The 18,770-nt window shown below is 36.3% G+C and overlaps 2 protein-coding genes and 1 pseudogene across 4 annotated transcripts; 1 reads left to right on the plus strand and 2 right to left on the minus strand.

Moving 5' to 3' along the window:
* Positions 1–1,031: 1,031 nt before the first annotated feature.
* LOC107902761 (uncharacterized) lies at positions 1,032–1,935 on the plus strand (annotated as a pseudogene).
* Positions 1,936–2,027: 92 nt separating this feature from the next.
* LOC107906495 (uncharacterized) lies at positions 2,028–5,248 on the minus strand. Its single transcript, XM_016833500.2, has 3 exons — positions 5,093–5,248; positions 4,914–4,941; positions 2,028–3,156 (listed from the first exon to the last, which is right to left on the minus strand). Exon 3 carries the CDS (start codon positions 3,118–3,120, stop codon positions 2,188–2,190), a length of 933 nt encoding a protein of 310 aa, XP_016688989.1. The 5' UTR covers positions 3,121–3,156; positions 4,914–4,941; positions 5,093–5,248; the 3' UTR covers positions 2,028–2,187.
* An 825-nt stretch (positions 5,249–6,073) lies between these two features.
* On the minus strand, positions 6,074–11,700 carry LOC107906496 (aromatic aminotransferase ISS1). Of its 3 annotated transcripts, none has more exons than XM_016833503.2 (10): positions 11,404–11,700; positions 11,112–11,200; positions 10,892–10,939; positions 10,046–10,174; positions 8,968–9,027; positions 8,306–8,462; positions 7,694–7,800; positions 7,448–7,506; positions 6,834–6,942; positions 6,074–6,626 (listed from the first exon to the last, which is right to left on the minus strand). In XM_016833503.2, the coding sequence occupies exons 2-10, from the start codon at positions 11,172–11,174 to the stop codon at positions 6,264–6,266; spliced, it is 1,095 nt and encodes a 364-aa protein (XP_016688992.1). In that variant the 5' UTR covers positions 11,175–11,200; positions 11,404–11,700; the 3' UTR covers positions 6,074–6,263. The 3 variants fall into 3 exon arrangements, with proteins under 3 accessions (XP_016688992.1, XP_016688990.1, XP_016688991.1); XM_016833501.2 differs by having other exon boundaries at positions 6,074–6,716; XM_016833502.2 differs by having other exon boundaries at positions 6,074–6,716; positions 11,112–11,656.
* Between the last annotated feature and the right edge of the window lie 7,070 nt (positions 11,701–18,770).

Consider the following 18,770-nt stretch of genomic DNA (forward strand, 5'->3'; position numbering starts at 1 on the left):
AATTCATGCATTTAACTTTTACAAGTACTGTATTAAAATGAAGAGACATTTCTCTCTAATAAAATAAAATTTTAGTCATAACCGTGGACATGTACAAAAGGTTAATGTTTTTATTTTCAATCTATGTTGTGCCAAATAAAACATGCCAAGAATTTGGACACACTAATCGTGTTTAAAAGTTTATATATTTTTTATAAATTTTGAAAAAAAAAGCATGTTTTAATAATGTATTTGTGTTTTTTTATCACAATCCAATTAGATTTTAAAAAATTAGTAATAATAAACAAAATTTTCAAGGAAAAAAGGAAAAGAAAAGTGGTAATTAGTACCAACCAGTCGTCAGTGCTTTTGAATGCATGCTATTCTGCATCTGATTTTGCTTCGTTCCCTAAAACTATGTTTGGCAGGCTGCAGCTACAACTATCACTGTCAGTGCAGAAAGAGTTCCTGAGCAGCTTGCACACCCTTCAATCCTATAATATGTATATATACACATGCTTAACTATAAATGCTATCAAGATTCGGAGTAATATTACAAAAATAGGCCTACAAATATGAGAGCTATGACGTTAAAAAATATATTAGTAAACATGTTTAGCTATAATGATACCAATAATGATGATAAAAGCAGTAAAAATATCACAAGGTTATTTTAAGATGGGTTCATTTTTGTTAATCTACTTACACAGATATTATAATCCGAAATGCGGCTGATAAACCATCACTTGCAGTGGCAGTGAACAACCTTATTGCAGCGGAAGGTCCAAAAGATATATCTGATAGCTTAAAGAAGCTTGATCTGCTTAAATGAGAAAAAATCGAAGAAGTTTCAGCTGGAACATGCAATTAATTGACTTGAAGCTAACAAAGAGAGATAATACATGCAAATCCTGTTCTACTTCTTCATGCAAACAAGATGGATCAGGTTTTCTATTTTGGGGTTCTGCATTTCTCACTTTTGATCTTTTGTTCTTTATTTGAGAACATAGACAGCCCGCTAATGAATTTGATGGTTCTCTTTATTTCTTCTGTTTGCTAGTGAAATTCTACAGGCTCGGAAACTTGTTGCTGTTTTGCCAGAGCTGTTTCCTGACAGCGTGCTGCCTGTACTAGCGAGAGAAAACAAGGCAGAGAAAGCCGAAGAAATGTTAGGTGAGCTAGCTAGGAAATTTCATTAAAAGAAGATCATCCTCTTGCTCTTAGCAGGGGCACAGATTGCTGCTGCTGGCCACCCTCAAATTGCGGCTGAATCCCTTTCTGAGGTGCCTGATATCCAGCACATGATCACCACAGTTTCTCTCAAAATAGCGCTGGAGACAAAAATGGTGCAGCTGCTGTGCTTAACTCTGCAATCAAATGGTGGAAAACTACCATGACTGAAGACGAGCAGCTCAATGTTATCATGCAAGAGGCATGGCAAGGAAGAGGATGTTGCACATCTATTCAAGGAGCTTGTAAAAAGTCATGGAAGCATTAGCCGGGCTAATAACTACAGTTGCTCATGTGAATATTGACAAGGAATATAGGAAGCAACTGAAGCCGTTGCCAGGTTTGAAGGGGGTTGATGTCGATGGTTAGGAGAAAACTTCTGTGGCAAAATATGTTGAAGGAGAGCACCTCGTGGTGGGCTAGCTGAAGCGCAAGTGGAAGGCAAAACTAAGGACAGATCAAAGAAACGGAGGAAGTGAAAGCCAAGGTATCCCAATTGGTTTGACCCGGCAAATCTTGGTCCTCCACCCGAGACTGAAAGATGGCTCCCAAAGAGAAAGGTCAAGTTACAGCCCGAAAGAAAGAATAAGAGAGCAGCTCAGGTTAGATCTCAACGTGCAGTAGCTAGGGATAAGAGTTAAGCTAGTACCTCAGCTAACAATTCTAATAGTTTAACTTGAAATCAAACATGGCTAATGGTTCCACAGGAGTTCCACAGAATACTGAGCCATCCAAACCTCAATCTAAGTCATCAAGAAAGAAATCAAGAAAACAATTAGGAGGAAGAAACAATTTTGGGGACGGAAAGTTCTGATTTGTTTTACATTTAACAATATATGTACTTCATTGATCTTGCCAGACGTCCAACATAATTATAAACATGCAATAGCCTCTTCAATGCCGTTTAATAAATATTTGGTGGAAAATAAATAACAAATATGGCAAAAGTGCAATGACTAATGAGGTTCCAACTTAGGATCATCTATAAAATTCAATATGACCTGCAATCTCCCTACAGAACATCTTTGCTTCACTAGCTAATTTTATGCTCTTAGAAATTGCAAGCCCTGTTTGCTTGTGTGTGGATGAAGGATCATATGTCTTGGCATCCTCCTCCTTGCCCAGTGATAAGGCCTCCCTAGCAGGAATTACGTTTCCCCACCAAAATTCCCACAGAATGCTGTGTATAAGATCCCAATAATTACGTTCTCTATGCACGCGGAATATCGTACTTCCATTTTGTGTCCAGCAATACAAATCAACCCATTCTCGGTCCATTATCTCCATTTGACCCTGAACCTGAGGCATGTAATAGAATGGCATGGTTGACCATGGCAGAGCAGTTTCGGGTTTGTCTTTGTTGTAAGGACACTTCACTTCCAGGATGCCACCTCCAGGAAAGCAACCAAGAAGACCATCCGGTGACGCACCAAGCCAGTCAAACTTCTCCTTTGAATGGATAGCAAATCCTAAAGAGCTAACCTCACGACCTGTGATACTTCTGTACCTCTCAATAGCAGCTACTTCATTGAGCACACCCCACTCCATAGCACACCTTTTAGAAGATTCGAGAACTTGTGTTTCCGATGCGAAAACTTTTTCGTGCCAGAGTTCAGAGCGGCGCTTTCCTTTCCAAAAACCCAAAGCAGTACTGAAGGTGCTTGTGGTCAGCTTGTTCCTACGAAGGGCAAACCATTCATCTGAACGTTGAGGTGCATCAAATGGGGTAAGGTTCACAGCCAGAACTATCGATGTTGGGGCATGGACAGTAAGTGAAGTGTTTTGAGAGAAATGTGTAGTGCTGTTGGAAAGGGTTCTTTGACATCCATTTCTCCACCTTCTGCTCATGGACCAGGGAACCATAGCTTTACAGTGAACAGCACGAAATCTAGTCATGTTGCAATTGCTCATTGTGAAGGAACTAAAACTGTAGATAGCTGCTTTATTCTGACATAAGATCCAATAAAATCAATACAAATTTTAGACAGATTTCAGTTTCAGGACCAAATGAGAAAAAATAATTAGATAAGAGTCCCTACATCAAGGTCTGTTTATTGTAAATATAGATGTAAATGAAAAGCATACAAAAAATCCATGTAAAAATCTTGTTCTAAAATGGTAAAAGGTTAAGTTTGGTTACAAATCCATGGTGCAACAAACACTTCTAATGAAGTTTCAAACCGAATTCTTTTCTTGCAAGTTGTGATTAATATACAATATATTTTAGAACGAGTTAAGGTGGTAAAAGTAACATGGAGGCCCTTGTAGTAGGAGTCTAATTGCATTTTGCCACCTCTACTAAAAAAATGGGCAAATTAGTCCCCATACGTTAGATCAAAGAGTAAATTGATCTTTTCTGTTAAATTAGAAAGGTAGATGTAAAATAAATATTTATCTTCAAACATACACATATACACAATGTCCAAAAAAACCAAATAAATCCTCATCATAAAAATAAAATAGAAAACGAAAATTTAAATAATATTAGACATGTATTTCTAAAAATAGAACTATAAGTGCAACATGTTTTCATACTTGTGAACATTGCCAGTATACCTGCTTTAATACATTATTTGCTTCTGAAGTATGTTCAATTATGACTTGAAATCATTGGCATAGGAATGCACACAATGCCACACTAGATATTTCAATTCGTGTAACCACTGACCAACAAGATTAGGCAATTTATTTATTAAACTATCTCACAATGAAAACAAATTTGACCCATTATGTGGCTGTCATATTCAGAGCAAAGGAATTGCAGAAGCAATCAATTCCATATCATATCAAGAGCCATCTCAATTCTACACTTTGATACAGAGTAAAAAATTTTTTAAAAATTTAAAAACTTAAAAGTTGCTTATTTCTCTTTTGTACTCAACCAAAACCGCACTTGAAAATTCCATCTATGAACTTCTTCACTGCATCCAATTTTAATTCAATAACCACTACCGCCGACAAAATTAGCAACTACTTTTTCATTTAATTTTGAAACAACTCTTAAATAGACTAGTGCACATATCAATTGAAAAAGTGTAGTTGTAGCTCAATTCAAAAGAGACTCAATAGTTCTCACCATGATGCCTTTGGCAAATCATTACATAGATAGTTCAAAACCTAATTCCTTTATGCTAAATAGAGACAACACAACATGACATACAAGATAAAACTCTAATAGCCCGAAGCATTAAACAAAAGTATAAACTAACCATGCCATTGCAATCAGCATGGTAGACCTCACCATAGGAACTCACTCACAAGAAAAAAAAATTAATAAGAATTAGAAACTTCCAAGAAAAGTCGAAAGTTCTTGCAAAGCAAGCATTAGAATACCTCACTGCATTTAAACTCCTAAGGTTTTCATGAAAAATAATAGGAGCTCTTGAATATTGAAAAAACGGAGAGAATTCCAAAATCATAAATGCAATATACAAGATTGGCGCCTAGGAGGACTGAAGGTTCAACTAAAAAATCGACTGAAGGTTCAACAAGCTAATTGAAAGATTTCAGTTCATTTTCAAAACATGCACAAGTTAAAAGTAAAAACTAAAACTGGAGAACATGTTTTGGAATAGAACTAACTGTAAGAACAAGGAAGTATGTAGCTCTAATATAACAAGAGAGCCAAAAAGCAATCAAGTGACTAGCAGTTACTTACCTTACTAGTTTTGATACAGAGTATGAGAATTATTCAAAGTGCTAACCTGAATAACAATAACAATGTTAGAGAATCTGCAAAATGGTTGACAAATAAACATTAAAACCTTATTTCGCTAAACAAAAAATAGCCCTAATTAAGAAAATTATACTTGAAATTGAAACCCTAAATTTACCAAATCAAATCCATTTTAAGATTTATAATTGATGGTATAAGAAGAATAACTGCGAAGGCAGCCTTTCGAAGACTCTTTTGAACAATGCGAATATCAACTGACGCGGGAGGGCATTTAATCTTCGTGTTTGTGAGCTACTGAGATCCTCCCCATTCGCTAAAAAGAAAGAATATTCAAACCTTGAAAAAGAATGGACAAACTTAAAAGGTTACCGATTAAATCAATTCCTCAGACTGAAAATTGGTCGACTGATACCTCAATTATGAGCCTGCGGCGGTGATGGGTGGAGAAGGGGTGGTGGTAGGAGGAGCCTTAGAGCGGTCGTTACAGGAAAGGAAAGAACGGATTCCTTTTCCTTCTTTTAAAAACATTTTATCGTATAACTTTTCCATACTATATACCAATAAAAGCGAAGTCACCATCCTGATAATTTTTTAAATTTCCCGTATAAAATTAATAGGATTCACTCACATGCTTAATGATAACTTGCGGTGAGATTAGGAGTCAGTTTATTTTTTAATTAAAAAATTACTTTTAAATTGTTGCATGAGGCTCAATTTAATTGATATCTATATTATTATCAGAGCATTCGAGCGTGTTAAAATGCTTTTATACTATTCAAGGGTAGAAAATGAACTTAAAATTTTGATAAAATATGTTTAACAGCACTCAAATTTGTATTTTTTTTGGTTCTGAACAGTATTGATATCAATCAAACTAAAAAATTTAATTTCATTTATATAAATCATCAATACCGGTAAAATAAAAGCAAGTAAGTCTTTACATGTTGAATGTATATGATAATTGTTGGTTGCTTTTGGCAGAGAATGATTTCTCATCTTTTGATCCAGATTCTGAGCATAATATATATAGTTATTGAAACTGACTTAACTTCAACCATATATCGAATTAAGTTGAGTGACGGCATCAAGTGAGTTTTATATCTCAACATCTATATCCTTTTTCTCATATCTTCGAGCCATCCTCTCCTTTATAACAAAATACAATAATGGATGTACACTATCAAAATATGTTAAAAAGTAATTGCATGTATTAAATATCAATGTACGGAAATTTATACATGCATCTATGCAAGTGCTTTTTCCAATATACAGAGCAGAAACCGCAGCTCCAATTCTGAGCAACTTAGAATGTTCAATTATTCAAAGGAAGCCGGGGGCACAAATTCTGTATATTCAAATCAATGTAAAATTAGAGCTTTTACTGCACCAATCCATGTTTTACCAATTCTTCTAATCCTGTCTTCAGCCTCTGTGCAGCTGCTCTACAGTCATTTTCCATGAGCCCACCAAAGGAAATCCTCAAATGCCCCGGGGACCCACATGCACTCCCTGGGATCGCAACCACCCCATGCCTGTGAGCAAGCCAGTGAACCACCTTCACATCATCCATGCATTTCTCTGGTAGCGTCGCCCATAAGTAAATTGCACCTTCTCCACCCAGCACAGCACCTTCACCCAATGGTGACAGTGCTTCTATAACTATTTCTCGATTCTTCACGAGATCTTTGACTTGTTCGCGAACCCATTCAGGTCCCAATTCTAACGAGTGAAGAGCTAGTTGCTGAGAAATTAACGAAGCGCAGATTGGTATGTTGTCTTGAACCTTGAGAAGTTGAGTTGCAAGGCCCTCCACTTTTGTGGGGTATGCAATCTACATGCATATTCATACACGCTTAGATGGATGGATACAAATATTTGATGGCAAACTATGAAGAATGTAACAGATACAAGATAAAACAAATTTGACAAACCAAACTAAGTCACTTACATATCCAACGCGCCATCCCATCATTCCATAGGCTTTGGAGAAAGAAAAGATGTTGACTATGTGATCTCCTTCCACGCACGAGTGTTTCAGACCATCATACATAAAATACCTGCGTATGTGTTGTTACAGACAATATATACAGAATTACAGGTTTCCACACTGCGGACTCTGGGAAATAATCTACAAGCCTTGATTATCAAAATGCAAACAAAATTCATTATTACATAAACTGCTATTGTATCCTGTACCCATGGGAAAGGAGAAATAGGAAGGTATGGTCCCCAAGATAAGACTGCAAGCATATTTTCATTTCAAAGTTGTTTAAGCTAAAAGTGACATTACTCTAGCAGTAGAAAACAGAATTTTAAAGTAGGTTTGCTTAATCTAGTATGACGCAATATCTTAATGTCGTGTTACATGTCATTTAAATGTTCAGCAGTGAGGGGAATAGTTCCTTACACTTTCATAGGAAACCTAAATCCTTAAAGAGCCTCAAAGTCCTATAGTTCAATTATTGGAATTCAACACCTTGATCAGGATACAAGGCCTTGGTGAAACAAAACAAAGGATCTATCACATGGAATGCATCTATAACAGAAACAGGAGACACTTACTCATATGTATTATCTACAACCAGCCAGCAACCAGCATTTTTGCATATATCTGAGATCCTCTATTAAGAGAAAAAGAGAGGAGAAAAGAATTAAGAATCATAAAATGAAACAAGAAATAGAACCAGTTACTCCAAAAAGCATGACTAACAGAAGGAAGCTGTATATGTGTATGCATGTTTGCACACCCACTTACGCTGCCACATGAAAACAGACACAAACACAGTGAGTAGAGAACAAGTGAGAGACCTTAAGTAGCGGCTCGGGAATGTAGGTTCCAGATGGGTTGCCAGGATTAACAACAGTAACAAGCTTTGGGACAGGCTTGGTTTCCAGCAATGTCCTTTCCAACCAGTCTGAAAATTAAGACAATACTGATAAATCATCTAAAACAGTACACATGATATTCCCGGTCCTAATTATAACACATCATGTGCTTTGATAAATCATCTAAAACAGTACACATGATATTCCTGGTCCAAATTATAACACATTATGTGCTTTGTTATGCATGTAAACCTTTTGCCCTTATATTACCTAATTGTTGTAATGGTCACATAAGCTCTTCAATTGAAATCAACCAATTTTGTAACTACAAACATACATACAATAAACAGGACCAGAACAACGGCAAACCCGTGGAACATAGGCTCTAACTCTAACTTGTGTTCTCTTTTCTCAAGACAAATAAAACTAACAACAGCAAATCCAGAGCCGCAAGTGAACAAATAAAAATCACTCTTTCTAACCAGTAATCTTGGACAACATCATTAGACAACTTACTCCGCCCCTAAAATCAATGCAGCAGCTTTGATAAACAATTAAAGGGCTATCTAGTGAAAAGCTTATCATGACTTGTACCTGCATCTGGATAAAGAGTCTTTGGATAACCAGGACCTACTAATATCTTAGTGACACCTGTCATCTGGAAGGACATGTAGGCATTGAAATAGTATGGAGCAAACATGACAACCGAATCCCCCGCATCACACAGTGTTAGAACAAGATTCACAAATGCCTGTTACAAAGACCAAAAAAAAAGGATAGTTTGAGAAGTCCTGAGAGGTAATTCATACATTTGACTAATAAAAAGAAAGATAGCTTTACATTTTACATTTTAAATCAGCAATAGAATGAAATTTTTATCCATTGTGAAATGGAGGCAGATCATGCATACAAGTTTATTATTGCAAACCCATCACTAGTTTTTATTCAAAAGGCTTAACCTATTCCACCAAGGATGCAACCAAAATTAGTTTTTATTGCAGAATCTCGTAAGAATAAGCAGCTTGCCAAATTTTATTCAAAAGTTATAACATTGACTTAAAAGCAGGATGCAACAAGCTAAATAGCAGATTGAGCTATATTGCTTTCCTCGAACTTCAAACAATTGTTCGTAACATCCAATTTGATCTCGAATCTGACCTTCCAAAGTGATACGTGTACATATCACCTGCTAGGTCGCAATTTGTCTCTCTATACCTTCAATATAACGAACAAACTAGAAGGCACTACAGCTTTACCTGATTTGCTCCTGCAGTGACCATCACCGAAGACCTCTGCAAATTGTTCTCCTGACGTAACTGCATAAAAATACAGGGAACCATTTTAGGGCATGCCTTTACTACCTTTTGGCTAAGATGAACACAGGGTCTATAAATTTCTACATCATGTTAATACCATAGTTGTTAACAATATATAAGAAATAGGTGTATACGATGACACTGACCACAAAAACATTACTAAGAGTCTAGACCAACATTTGAAAGCAATATGGGGGTAGTTGAAGAGGAAACTTGTGCAAAACAGGGCCATTGATGAAAGTAACAACAAAAAAGGACAATTATGGCCAATTGAAATAATTGGGTCAATGCTTGATAGTCTTGAAAAGAATGACAGGTCAATAAAATGAACCAAAGAAACAATACATTGTTCACAGATTGTAGAGACCTGGGCAAGTTGACAAAGACTCAACACATATCTAACAAGACAAGGCCAATAAGCTCAACTGGAGTTTTTAATATATCAGAGAGAAATTTAGGGCAGAGTCCAAAATCCAAACATATAAACACAGAAAGATTAAACAGTGATAAAAAGTCATCTTTATTGTGGCTTGCTTTTTAGGGCAATGTGTTCAAATCCAACCAGATTTTAATAATACCTATAAAAAAAATCATCTTTGAGCTTTGTCTCTCTCTCCAAGAACTCATTGTCTAATTTATTTCCCATATATTTCACAACATGCATCCAACTGTAAACATCACAGTCATGTTCAGTTAAAAAATATTATAATGATACACATAAAAGCAATGCAAAAATCATAAACTTGGGCTGTCCAGAGGCTAATCGGACAACTAGAATGAAGCTCGGTTTGGCCATCAATCCAAGCCTACCAACCAAATTTACAGCCCCTATGAGCTTTTCCAAAGTCTGGAGAGAGGGCTAAGTATCAAACAAGTGCACATGACACGCACTGCCATAACTGTCTGTTGGTACATACAATGGCGGCAAAAAGCTCAGTCTACAGTGTCATGAAATTCTTCCACGGTTCGATAACAACCAAGAAAACCACAATTTTATGACATTCTTTAGAAACTATACCTTTCTTATCAATGCTTCTCTAAGTTCAGGAAGACCTTCATCAGCACCATAACAACTAACTGAAGGATCCTCTACAAGTGCTTTAACCTTATCCAAAGCCTGTTTGGGTGGTTTCCAGTAAACCACTCCCTACAATTATTTCAATGAAAGTTAGAAAGGTAGCACAATTAGCAGAACAGAATTTCCAGAAACAAATGCAACTCAGCCAAATGCAACTATAGACAAGTTAATATAATAACAAATGCAATCGAATAAAAGCTATAAAATTATCTAAATGAAAAAGTCCAGAAGTGAACCTAAAAGCATAAGCTGATTTTAAACTGCAGGCGCTTTCTATGTTACCCAGACTTGGAAGTGAGTGTTGGCTATGAATATGTGTCCAATACAGGTATGTGCAACTTATGTCCAAATATGTGTCAATGACCGAACTGACAAGTATATATTTTGTATTATAATAGAAAAGAAAATATTTTGCCGAAAACTCTAGCCTCCACAAACCCAAATTTGAAAAGACTAAGATTATTAACAATACAAAGGAGATAAAGAAAGAACAAAGGAACCATTTTACTAAAACCTGCAGCCAAACAAATCATATAGCTCAAGGTTAAAAAGCTGATCTCAGTTTCCAATGTCTTGTTCATTGTTATTTAACACCCACGCAATCCCCCCCCCCAAAAAAAAAAATACCAGAGAAACCTTTTTATAAAAAAAATCTCATATCTCATTTTTCAATACCACCACCATCCTCAAAACCGAAACAACACAACATGTTAAATGCACTAACATTGATTACAAGAGGGTTTTTTCAATAAGACACAGAAGACATTGGTAAAAGAAAAGGCAAACCTGCGCAAGTGACACAGCATTTTTCGCTCCTCGGATCAATTGCTGTATCTGCAACAACACCAACGACCCTCTCAACATCATAAAAAATACCGGAAAAAAACTCTTTCAAAACACTTCACCGCCATACAAAACAAGTATAACATTAAAACTACAGGGATTGAGGCAGATATATTGGGAAAAATAAACGAAGAAAACCCAGATTTGAAAATTGAAAGAATACCTGAACCATGATTGGCATTTCAGTCTCCACAATCCTTCTGGCAAGCATTCCATAAGAACCCATCTTCTGAAAACTCTTCTTTCCTCTCACTAAACAATCAAAACCCACCAAAATTAAGTCTTCGAATTTGGGAACAAAAACATCAAAAAGTTTGACTCTTTCAAAGATATTAGCAAATAAAAGGTGCAAGGTTGAATCAGGCACAAACTCAACAACCCCACGGCAACTAGTTATCTAAGACAGTATTATATTAGTGATAAAGTTGCAAATATTTAGAGAGAAAAGGGCCAACCAAGTCGCTTCTGAATCACTCTTGAGAAGGAGAAAAAGACAAAAAGCCTAAAGGAAAAACGCTTTTCTTTACTTCTCCGCTTCTCCTACTAATACTAAGCTGCTTTTATGCGTTTCTTGACTTCTGCTTTTGTCTCTTTCACTGTTTTCACACTCTAACCAAACCAAACCAAAAATAAATAAATTCATTTTACTCTTCGGTTAAAATAAACTTTTTAACTTTCTTTGAAGCTTCCCTCAAACATGCAATCACTGAAAATTATTTCCCATGTTCTAATGTTAACGACGTGAAATCATTGTGATAGATTTCTTCTTCTTTTTTCTGGGTTTTGTTGCTGTTGGAATCTCCACGAAGTACGTACTATTATTATAATAATTTATTGCCTATTTGTTAACCGCATATAGAATAAAATGGAACGTGACTTTATAAAAAAAAATTAAGCTTATTATTCGGATTAAATTATTCCAAAGTAACATGACCAAAAATATTGATCATCCTAAGAAACGTTTCCACTTGAGATTCCTTTTTACGTGCCAATGAGTCGGCGGCATTATTCGCAGAGGCGCAAATCTTAGGTTAACAATTATTATGTACAGATTTTTTTAAACATATTACCTAAAGATTTTTAGTTTTATTATTTGTTCTAATCTAAATTACTCCTACCATAAATACTTTAAAGTATGTCAGACTCCAATTAACATTTGGAAAAGTAATATTTGTTAAATAATCTATTTCTACAAGATATTGTGATTATTTAAGTTTTTTTTACCAAATTAATATTTAAATGTTGTTTTGTATTAGTCTATCAAATTAAATTAAAAATATTGTCAAATACTTTTTACCAATATACTACTTTTGTATTAAACTAAAAATGTTGTCAATTTTAATATAAAAAAAATTATAAACTATGTAAAAGAAATCAAGCCACAAAAATTTAGAAAACTTTGGGGACAAACACAAATTGTTATGTTTTTAAAATTTAATTATAATATTAAAAGGTTAAAATGAATATTTTAAAATATAAGGGAGCGGGCTTTAAATTCACCTTTGGATAAAAAAGAATGAGAACCTAACTACTCCATTATTGTCTTTGATAACTCCCCGAACAACAAATTCTCAGAGGCTTCCCATGTTATTGTGAGAACATCAAAGACTCTTGTTTCTTTGATGGTTTCACAACAGCATCGAATAATATATGTATACAAGTGATTAACATTGAAAATATATCGAACAAAACATATTTAGATGTATAAAGTATTGCTTACTGTGAGAGATTGGTTGATTTAATTCCAACTGTTTACTGTATGCTAGAGTGAGCATGTTTGAGAAACTTCCATTTAAAAGGAGAAGTAGACTTTTGGAGATATATTAAGCCTAATTGTATAACTTATTTAGGATTTAATGCTTACGTTACTCCTTCAACCTCTCCCCTCTAAAAAGGTAAAATATTTACCACATATAAGACTTCTATTTATTCAATTGTTCAAAGACACCATCTACGTGTTGTTCCAATAGGGTCGGAAGCGTGTAAATTATTGTACTAAAAAATCACACAAAGTTCAATTCCCAGGGAAGAGAGGTGGATCACATGGATCTCTTAAATACCAAGTCTTTCCTTAGACAGAATATCCCTTCTATAGTAATTTAATAGCACAATTAAATACTACTATTATACCCTCAAATATTGAAAGAAAAATAGGACAAGAAAGAACACAAGAGATTTAACGAGGTTCGGTAAATTATACCTACGTCCTCGGGCACTAACACCAGATGATAACTTTACTATCTCCAAAATATTACAAACAAATAGAATTCCTTAAGAATTCTCAAATGGGAGAAGAGAGAAAACTAAGAGAGAAAGATTGGTTGGGATGGTTGAAATGAAAAATGAAAAGGCCTATTTATAGTTGAGGTTCAGGGACTAACTTGCAAATGGCCTAAAAAATTAGGGACCAAAATTGCAATTATCCCATTCAACTTTTCAACATTCGGTGCAACTTGCTCAACCTTTTTAACAAGTTGCTTCCTACCTTTGTTGACTTTTCAACAATCTCCACCTTGAAGATTTGATTAGGATAATCACATCTTCACATACTTCCTTCAACTCCCCAAATTCGATAAAGCTATCTTTTGTAGTGCCTCCAAATGCGCTCTCGAGCGCCATACACCTAAAGGTGCTCAAATTCTCAGGATGTTAATCAAGTTCAAACAATGATTAAACTTGATTGTTGTTACCACCTTGGTCATCATATCTGCGGGATTATCTGCTGTCGGAATCTTCTGAAGTAGAATTTTTCCTTTTTCAAAGACTTCCCGCACAAAGTGATATCTTACGTCGATATGCTTGGTTCTTGAATGATAGACTTGATTTTTCGCTAAATGAATAGCACTCTGACTGTCACAATATAGACTAATGTGACTTTGAACAACTCCCAAGTCTTTCAATAATCCATTAAGCCAAATAGCCTCCTTAACAGCTTCTGTAACTGCCATATATTCTGCCTCTGTAGTAGACACAGCTACTGTAGACTGTAAGGTAGACTTCCAACTCACTGGGGCTTTCGCAAGAGTAAACAGATACCCCGTAGTTGAACGACGTTTATCTAAATCACCAGCAAAGTCGGAATCAACATATCCAACTACAAACTGACCAAGTGCTTCATCCTGTTCAAAAATTAAACCAACATCTACGGTTTTTCGAAGATACCGTAGAATCCATTTCACAGCTTGCCAGTGTCCTTTTCCAGGATCATGCATATACCTGCTCACAACTCCAACAGCTTGTGAAATGTCAGGCCTCGTACACACCATCGCATACATCAAACTCCCAACTGCATTAGCATATGGGACTTTCGCCATATATTCTCTTTCTTCTTCAGTTTTCGGAGATAATTGAGCACTAAGTTTCAAATGAGAAGCAAGTGGGGTACTTACATGTTTTGTGTTTTCATTTACACCAAAACATTGTAATACCTTTTTCAGATATTGCTTCTGATTTAAACAGAGCTTGCCTCTCGGTCTATCTCTACTTATCTCCATGCCGAGAATCTTCTTGGCCTCACCTAGATCTTTCATCTCGAACTCTTGATTCAACTGAGCCTTCAGCTTATCTATCTCATTTTGGCTCTTCGAAGCGATTAACATATCATCAACATACAAGAGTAGATAAATGAAAGATCCGTCATGCAGCTTCTGCAAATATACACAATTGTCATATTTGCTTCTTGTGTACTTCTGCCTTCTCATAAAGCTATCAAATCGCTTGTACCACTGCCTCGGGGATTGCTTCAATCCATATAGCGATTTGTTCAGCTTACAAACCCAATTTCTACCACCAGCATCTGTGTATCCTTCGGGCTGAGTCATATAGATCTCCTCTTCTAACTCACCATGCAAGAAAGCCGTCTTAACATCAAGTTGAGCTAGCTCCAAATTCAACTGTGCTACCAAGGCCAACAAAATTCTAATGGAGGAATGCTTCACAACAGGGGAAAATACATCATTGTAGTCAATTCCCTCCTTCTGAGCGTAGCCTTTAGCTACCAATCTTGCCTTGTAGCGAATATCCTTCTTGCTAGGAGATCCATCTTTCTTTGCGAATACCCACTTGCATCCGATTGCCCTTTTACCTTTCGGTAATTGCGCCAACTCCCAAGTATTATTCTTCAGGAGACACTGCATTTCTTCATCCATGGCGCTTTTCCATTTATCACTTTCTAAGCTTTGCATTGCTTCTTGATAAGTGATAGGAATATCATCAACAACGGGAAGGGCGTAGGCCACCATATCAGTAAATCGAGCAGGTTTACGAATTTCTCTCCGTGGCCTTGCAACTGCAACTGGTTCTGGTGTACTTAGTGGTTCTTGGGTCAGAACCTCTTCAACCTCTAATTCCTCCATTGTGGCTGGAGAATTAGACTTATTAACTGGGCAAATCCCCATCTGCTCAAACTCCACCTGTTTTGGAGTACACTCCACCTGCTGTGGAGTATTGCTCGTCTGAATATCTTTATCTGCTACCTTTTTCAATGTGGCAGATTCATCAAAGGTAACATCTCTGCTACAGATCATTTTCTTTGTGCTTAAGCACCAAAGACGAAATCCCTTCACTCCAGAAGTGATTCCCATAAAGAGAGCTTTCTTTGCCCTTGGATCTAACTTTGACTCCTTCACATAGTAATATGCAGTGGTTCCAAACACATGTAAGGAATCATAATCTGTAGCCGGTTTTCCAGATCATACCTCCATAGGAGTTTTTCTTTCTAATGCAGATGATGGCAAACGATTAACAAGATGGCCAGCGTATGTCACAGCCTTAGCCCAAAATTGCTTGCCCAACCCAGCATTGGACAACATACATCGAACTTTCTCCAGCAATGTTCGATTCATACGCTCTGCCAATCCATTTTGCTGTGGTGTATCCCTAACTGTGAAGTGTCGAACAATACCATACTCTTGGCACACATCGAAGAACGGATCACTTTTATATTCCCCTCCATTGTCCGTCCTAAGCCGCTTGATTTTCTTGCCAGTCTGGTTTTCGATCATAGTTTTCCATTTAAGAAAAACTCCAAGCACTTCATCTTTAGTTTTCATGGTATACACCCAAACTCTTCTGGAAAAGTCATCAACAAAAGTAACAAAGTAGTGTTTTCCTCCCAACGAAGGTGTTTTGGAAGGCCCCCACACATCTGAGTGAATATATTCCAAAATACCTTTTGTATTATGGATAGCAGTGCCGAATTTCACTCTCTTTTGCTTTCCCGGAACACAGTGCTCACAAAATTTTAATTTGCAAGCCTTTGCACCTTTCAACAATCCTTGCTTTGCCAGAATTTGCAAGGATTTTTCGCTGGCATGTCCCAACTTCATATGCCACAACTGCATTGAGTCCAAGTCTTTGTTACCGGAAGCTGCAGCGACTGCTCCAATAACTGTACTACCTTGGTAGTAATACAAGTTATTTTTCCTGATGCCCTTCAATATCACAAGTGCGCCAGATGTCACTTTCAAATCCCATCTCTCATAGTAACAACTGAACCATTGGATTCCAAGGCTCCCAATGAGATGAGATTTTTCTTCAAACTGGGCACGTACCGAACATCAGTCAGAACTCTGGTTGATCCATCTTGATTCTTTAATTGGATTGAACCTATCCCAACAGTTTTACAGGCATTGTCATTGCCCATATAAACAACTCCTCCATTTAGTTCTACTAAATCAGAGAACCACTCCCGGTTAGGGGACATATGATAGGTACAACCCGAATCCAATATCCACTCATCTGAATGGAACGACGATGATGATGCAACTAGTGATAGTTCAGAGTCACTAGTATCATGCTTTGCAACACAAGCATCTACAGCAGCTTTTCCCTTATTCTTCAGCTTTGGACAATTTTTCTTCCAGTGGCCTTTCTCATGACAAAAAGCACATTCATCTTTCCCGAGTCTGGACTTTGACTTTGATCTCCCCTTTTGAGTTTTCTTCCGAGTGTATGAACGACCTCGGACTACTAAAGCTTCTGTATCTCTGATTGAGTTTTTCTGTTTGTCCTTCTTTCTCTGTTCATAACTGTATAAGGCCGCACAGACTTCGCTCAGAGATATATCACTCCTGCCATGAAGTAGAGTAGTTTCTAGGAACTCAAACTCCTCAGGAAGTGACCCCAACAGCATCAAAGCCAAATCTTCATCTTTGAATGACTCATCCATATTCAGCAAATCAGTGACTAACTGATTAAATTTGGTGATGTGATCATTCATTGTGGTACTTGGGACGTATGTGAAGCGAAACAGTCTTTTCTTCAAGTGGAGCTTATTTTGACTGTTTTTCTTCAAAAAATTTTCTTCAAGTGCCACCCACAACTTATTTGCAGAAGTCTCCTTTGAAAAAGCATACCTCTGCTCTCGAGAAAGGCATGATCGAATTGTGCCACATGCCAACCGATTGATCGCCTTCCAATCTTTCTCCTGTACATCATCTGGTTTCTCTTCATCAATGGCAATGTCTAGACCCTGCTGAAAAAGGGCATCTAGAACCTCACTTTGCCACATACCAAAATGGCCCGTGCCATCAAAGATCTCCACGGCCAATCTTGCATTTGCAATTGTCGGTCTTGTCCACATGGACGATGTTGAAGCTCCTACACCGACCGTTTTCTCCATAATCTTTCAATATACCTAAGGAAATCTTTTCTGATGTGGAAGATCAGTTTAAACTGCAACCACAGAGCATACTACGATTAACCTTCGGCTCTTGATACCACTTGTTGTTCCAATAGGGTCGGAAGCGTGTAAATTATTGTACTAAAAAATCACACAAAGTTCAATTCCCAGGGAAGAGAGGTGGATCACATGGATCTCTTAAATACCAAGTCTTTCCTTAGACAGAATATCCCTTCTATAGTAATTTAATAGCACAATTAAATACTACTATTATACCCTCAAATATTGAAAGAAAAATAGGACAAGAAAGAACACAAGAGATTTAACGAGGTTCGGTAAATTATACCTACGTCCTCGGGCACTAACACCAGATGATAACTTTACTATCTCCAAAATATTACAAACAAATAGAATTCCTTAAGAATTCTCAAATGGGAGAAGAGAGAAAACTAAGAGAGAAAGATTGGTTGGGATGGTTGAAATGAAAAATGAAAAGGCCTATTTATAGTTGAGGTTCAGGGACTAACTTGCAAATGGCCTAAAAAATTAGGGACCAAAATTGCAATTATCCCATTCAACTTTTCAACATTCGGTGCAACTTGCTCAACCTTTTTAACAAGTTGCTTCCTACCTTTGTTGACTTTTCAACACTACGAATCTTCTAGCCATTGTATAAAATGCTCATTGGTTTTTTTTTCTTACTCAAAATTGTGAATAAAAAATAATGTTGATTTTATAGTTAACTATTTAAATTATCCAAATTATACATTTTAAATCCGAACCAAATTATTTAACTTGAATATGAGGCTTGAATTATTTATTTATCTATTTAAATTGACTAGAAATTTCTAATATATGATAATTAATGGGTTTTTTAAATGATGGGATTAGTTAATCGTGGTTACATTATAATTCATAGAAATTAATAAAATCTAGAAAAACATTTAAAAGGATGTTTTTCTCTCTTTTAAGTATGAGAGTTGAGCGAATAATCTTTTGATCCAATGACAAGAGTATTATGTTGTAGGCATGATAGTTTAGATTCGATCTTAAGCAACCCTATTCCCCTCAATTAAAAAAGAAAGAAAGAATGGAAATGGTTGTTTATCATATAGAATAGGTTTAAAGTGGGAGACAACTGAGAAAATAAGTTAAGGAATTTTCTTGGTTTGGGTATTGAATATATTTAATTTATGATTC

The sequence above is a fragment of the Gossypium hirsutum genome, chromosome D05 (genome assembly GCF_007990345.1).
Source record: "Gossypium hirsutum isolate 1008001.06 chromosome D05, Gossypium_hirsutum_v2.1, whole genome shotgun sequence".
Lineage (NCBI taxonomy): Eukaryota > Viridiplantae > Streptophyta > Magnoliopsida > Malvales > Malvaceae > Gossypium > Gossypium hirsutum.

Excerpts from the sequence above, each read along its gene's own strand:
- LOC107906495 (XM_016833500.2), bottom strand. The coding sequence starts at position 3,120 with ATGAGCAATTGCAACATGACTAGATTTCGTGCTGTTCACTGTAAAGCT.
- LOC107906496 (XM_016833501.2), bottom strand. The coding sequence starts at position 11,174 with ATGGGTTCTTATGGAATGCTTGCCAGAAGGATTGTGGAGACTGAAATG. Across the intron at positions 8,463-8,967 it reads TCACTGCAGGAGCAAATCAG|GCATTTGTGAATCTTGTTCT; the intron begins GTAAAGCTGTAG and ends TCTTTGTAACAG. Across the intron at positions 6,943-7,447 it reads GTTGTAGATAATACATATGA|GTATTTTATGTATGATGGTC; the intron begins GTAAGTGTCTCC and ends ACACATACGCAG.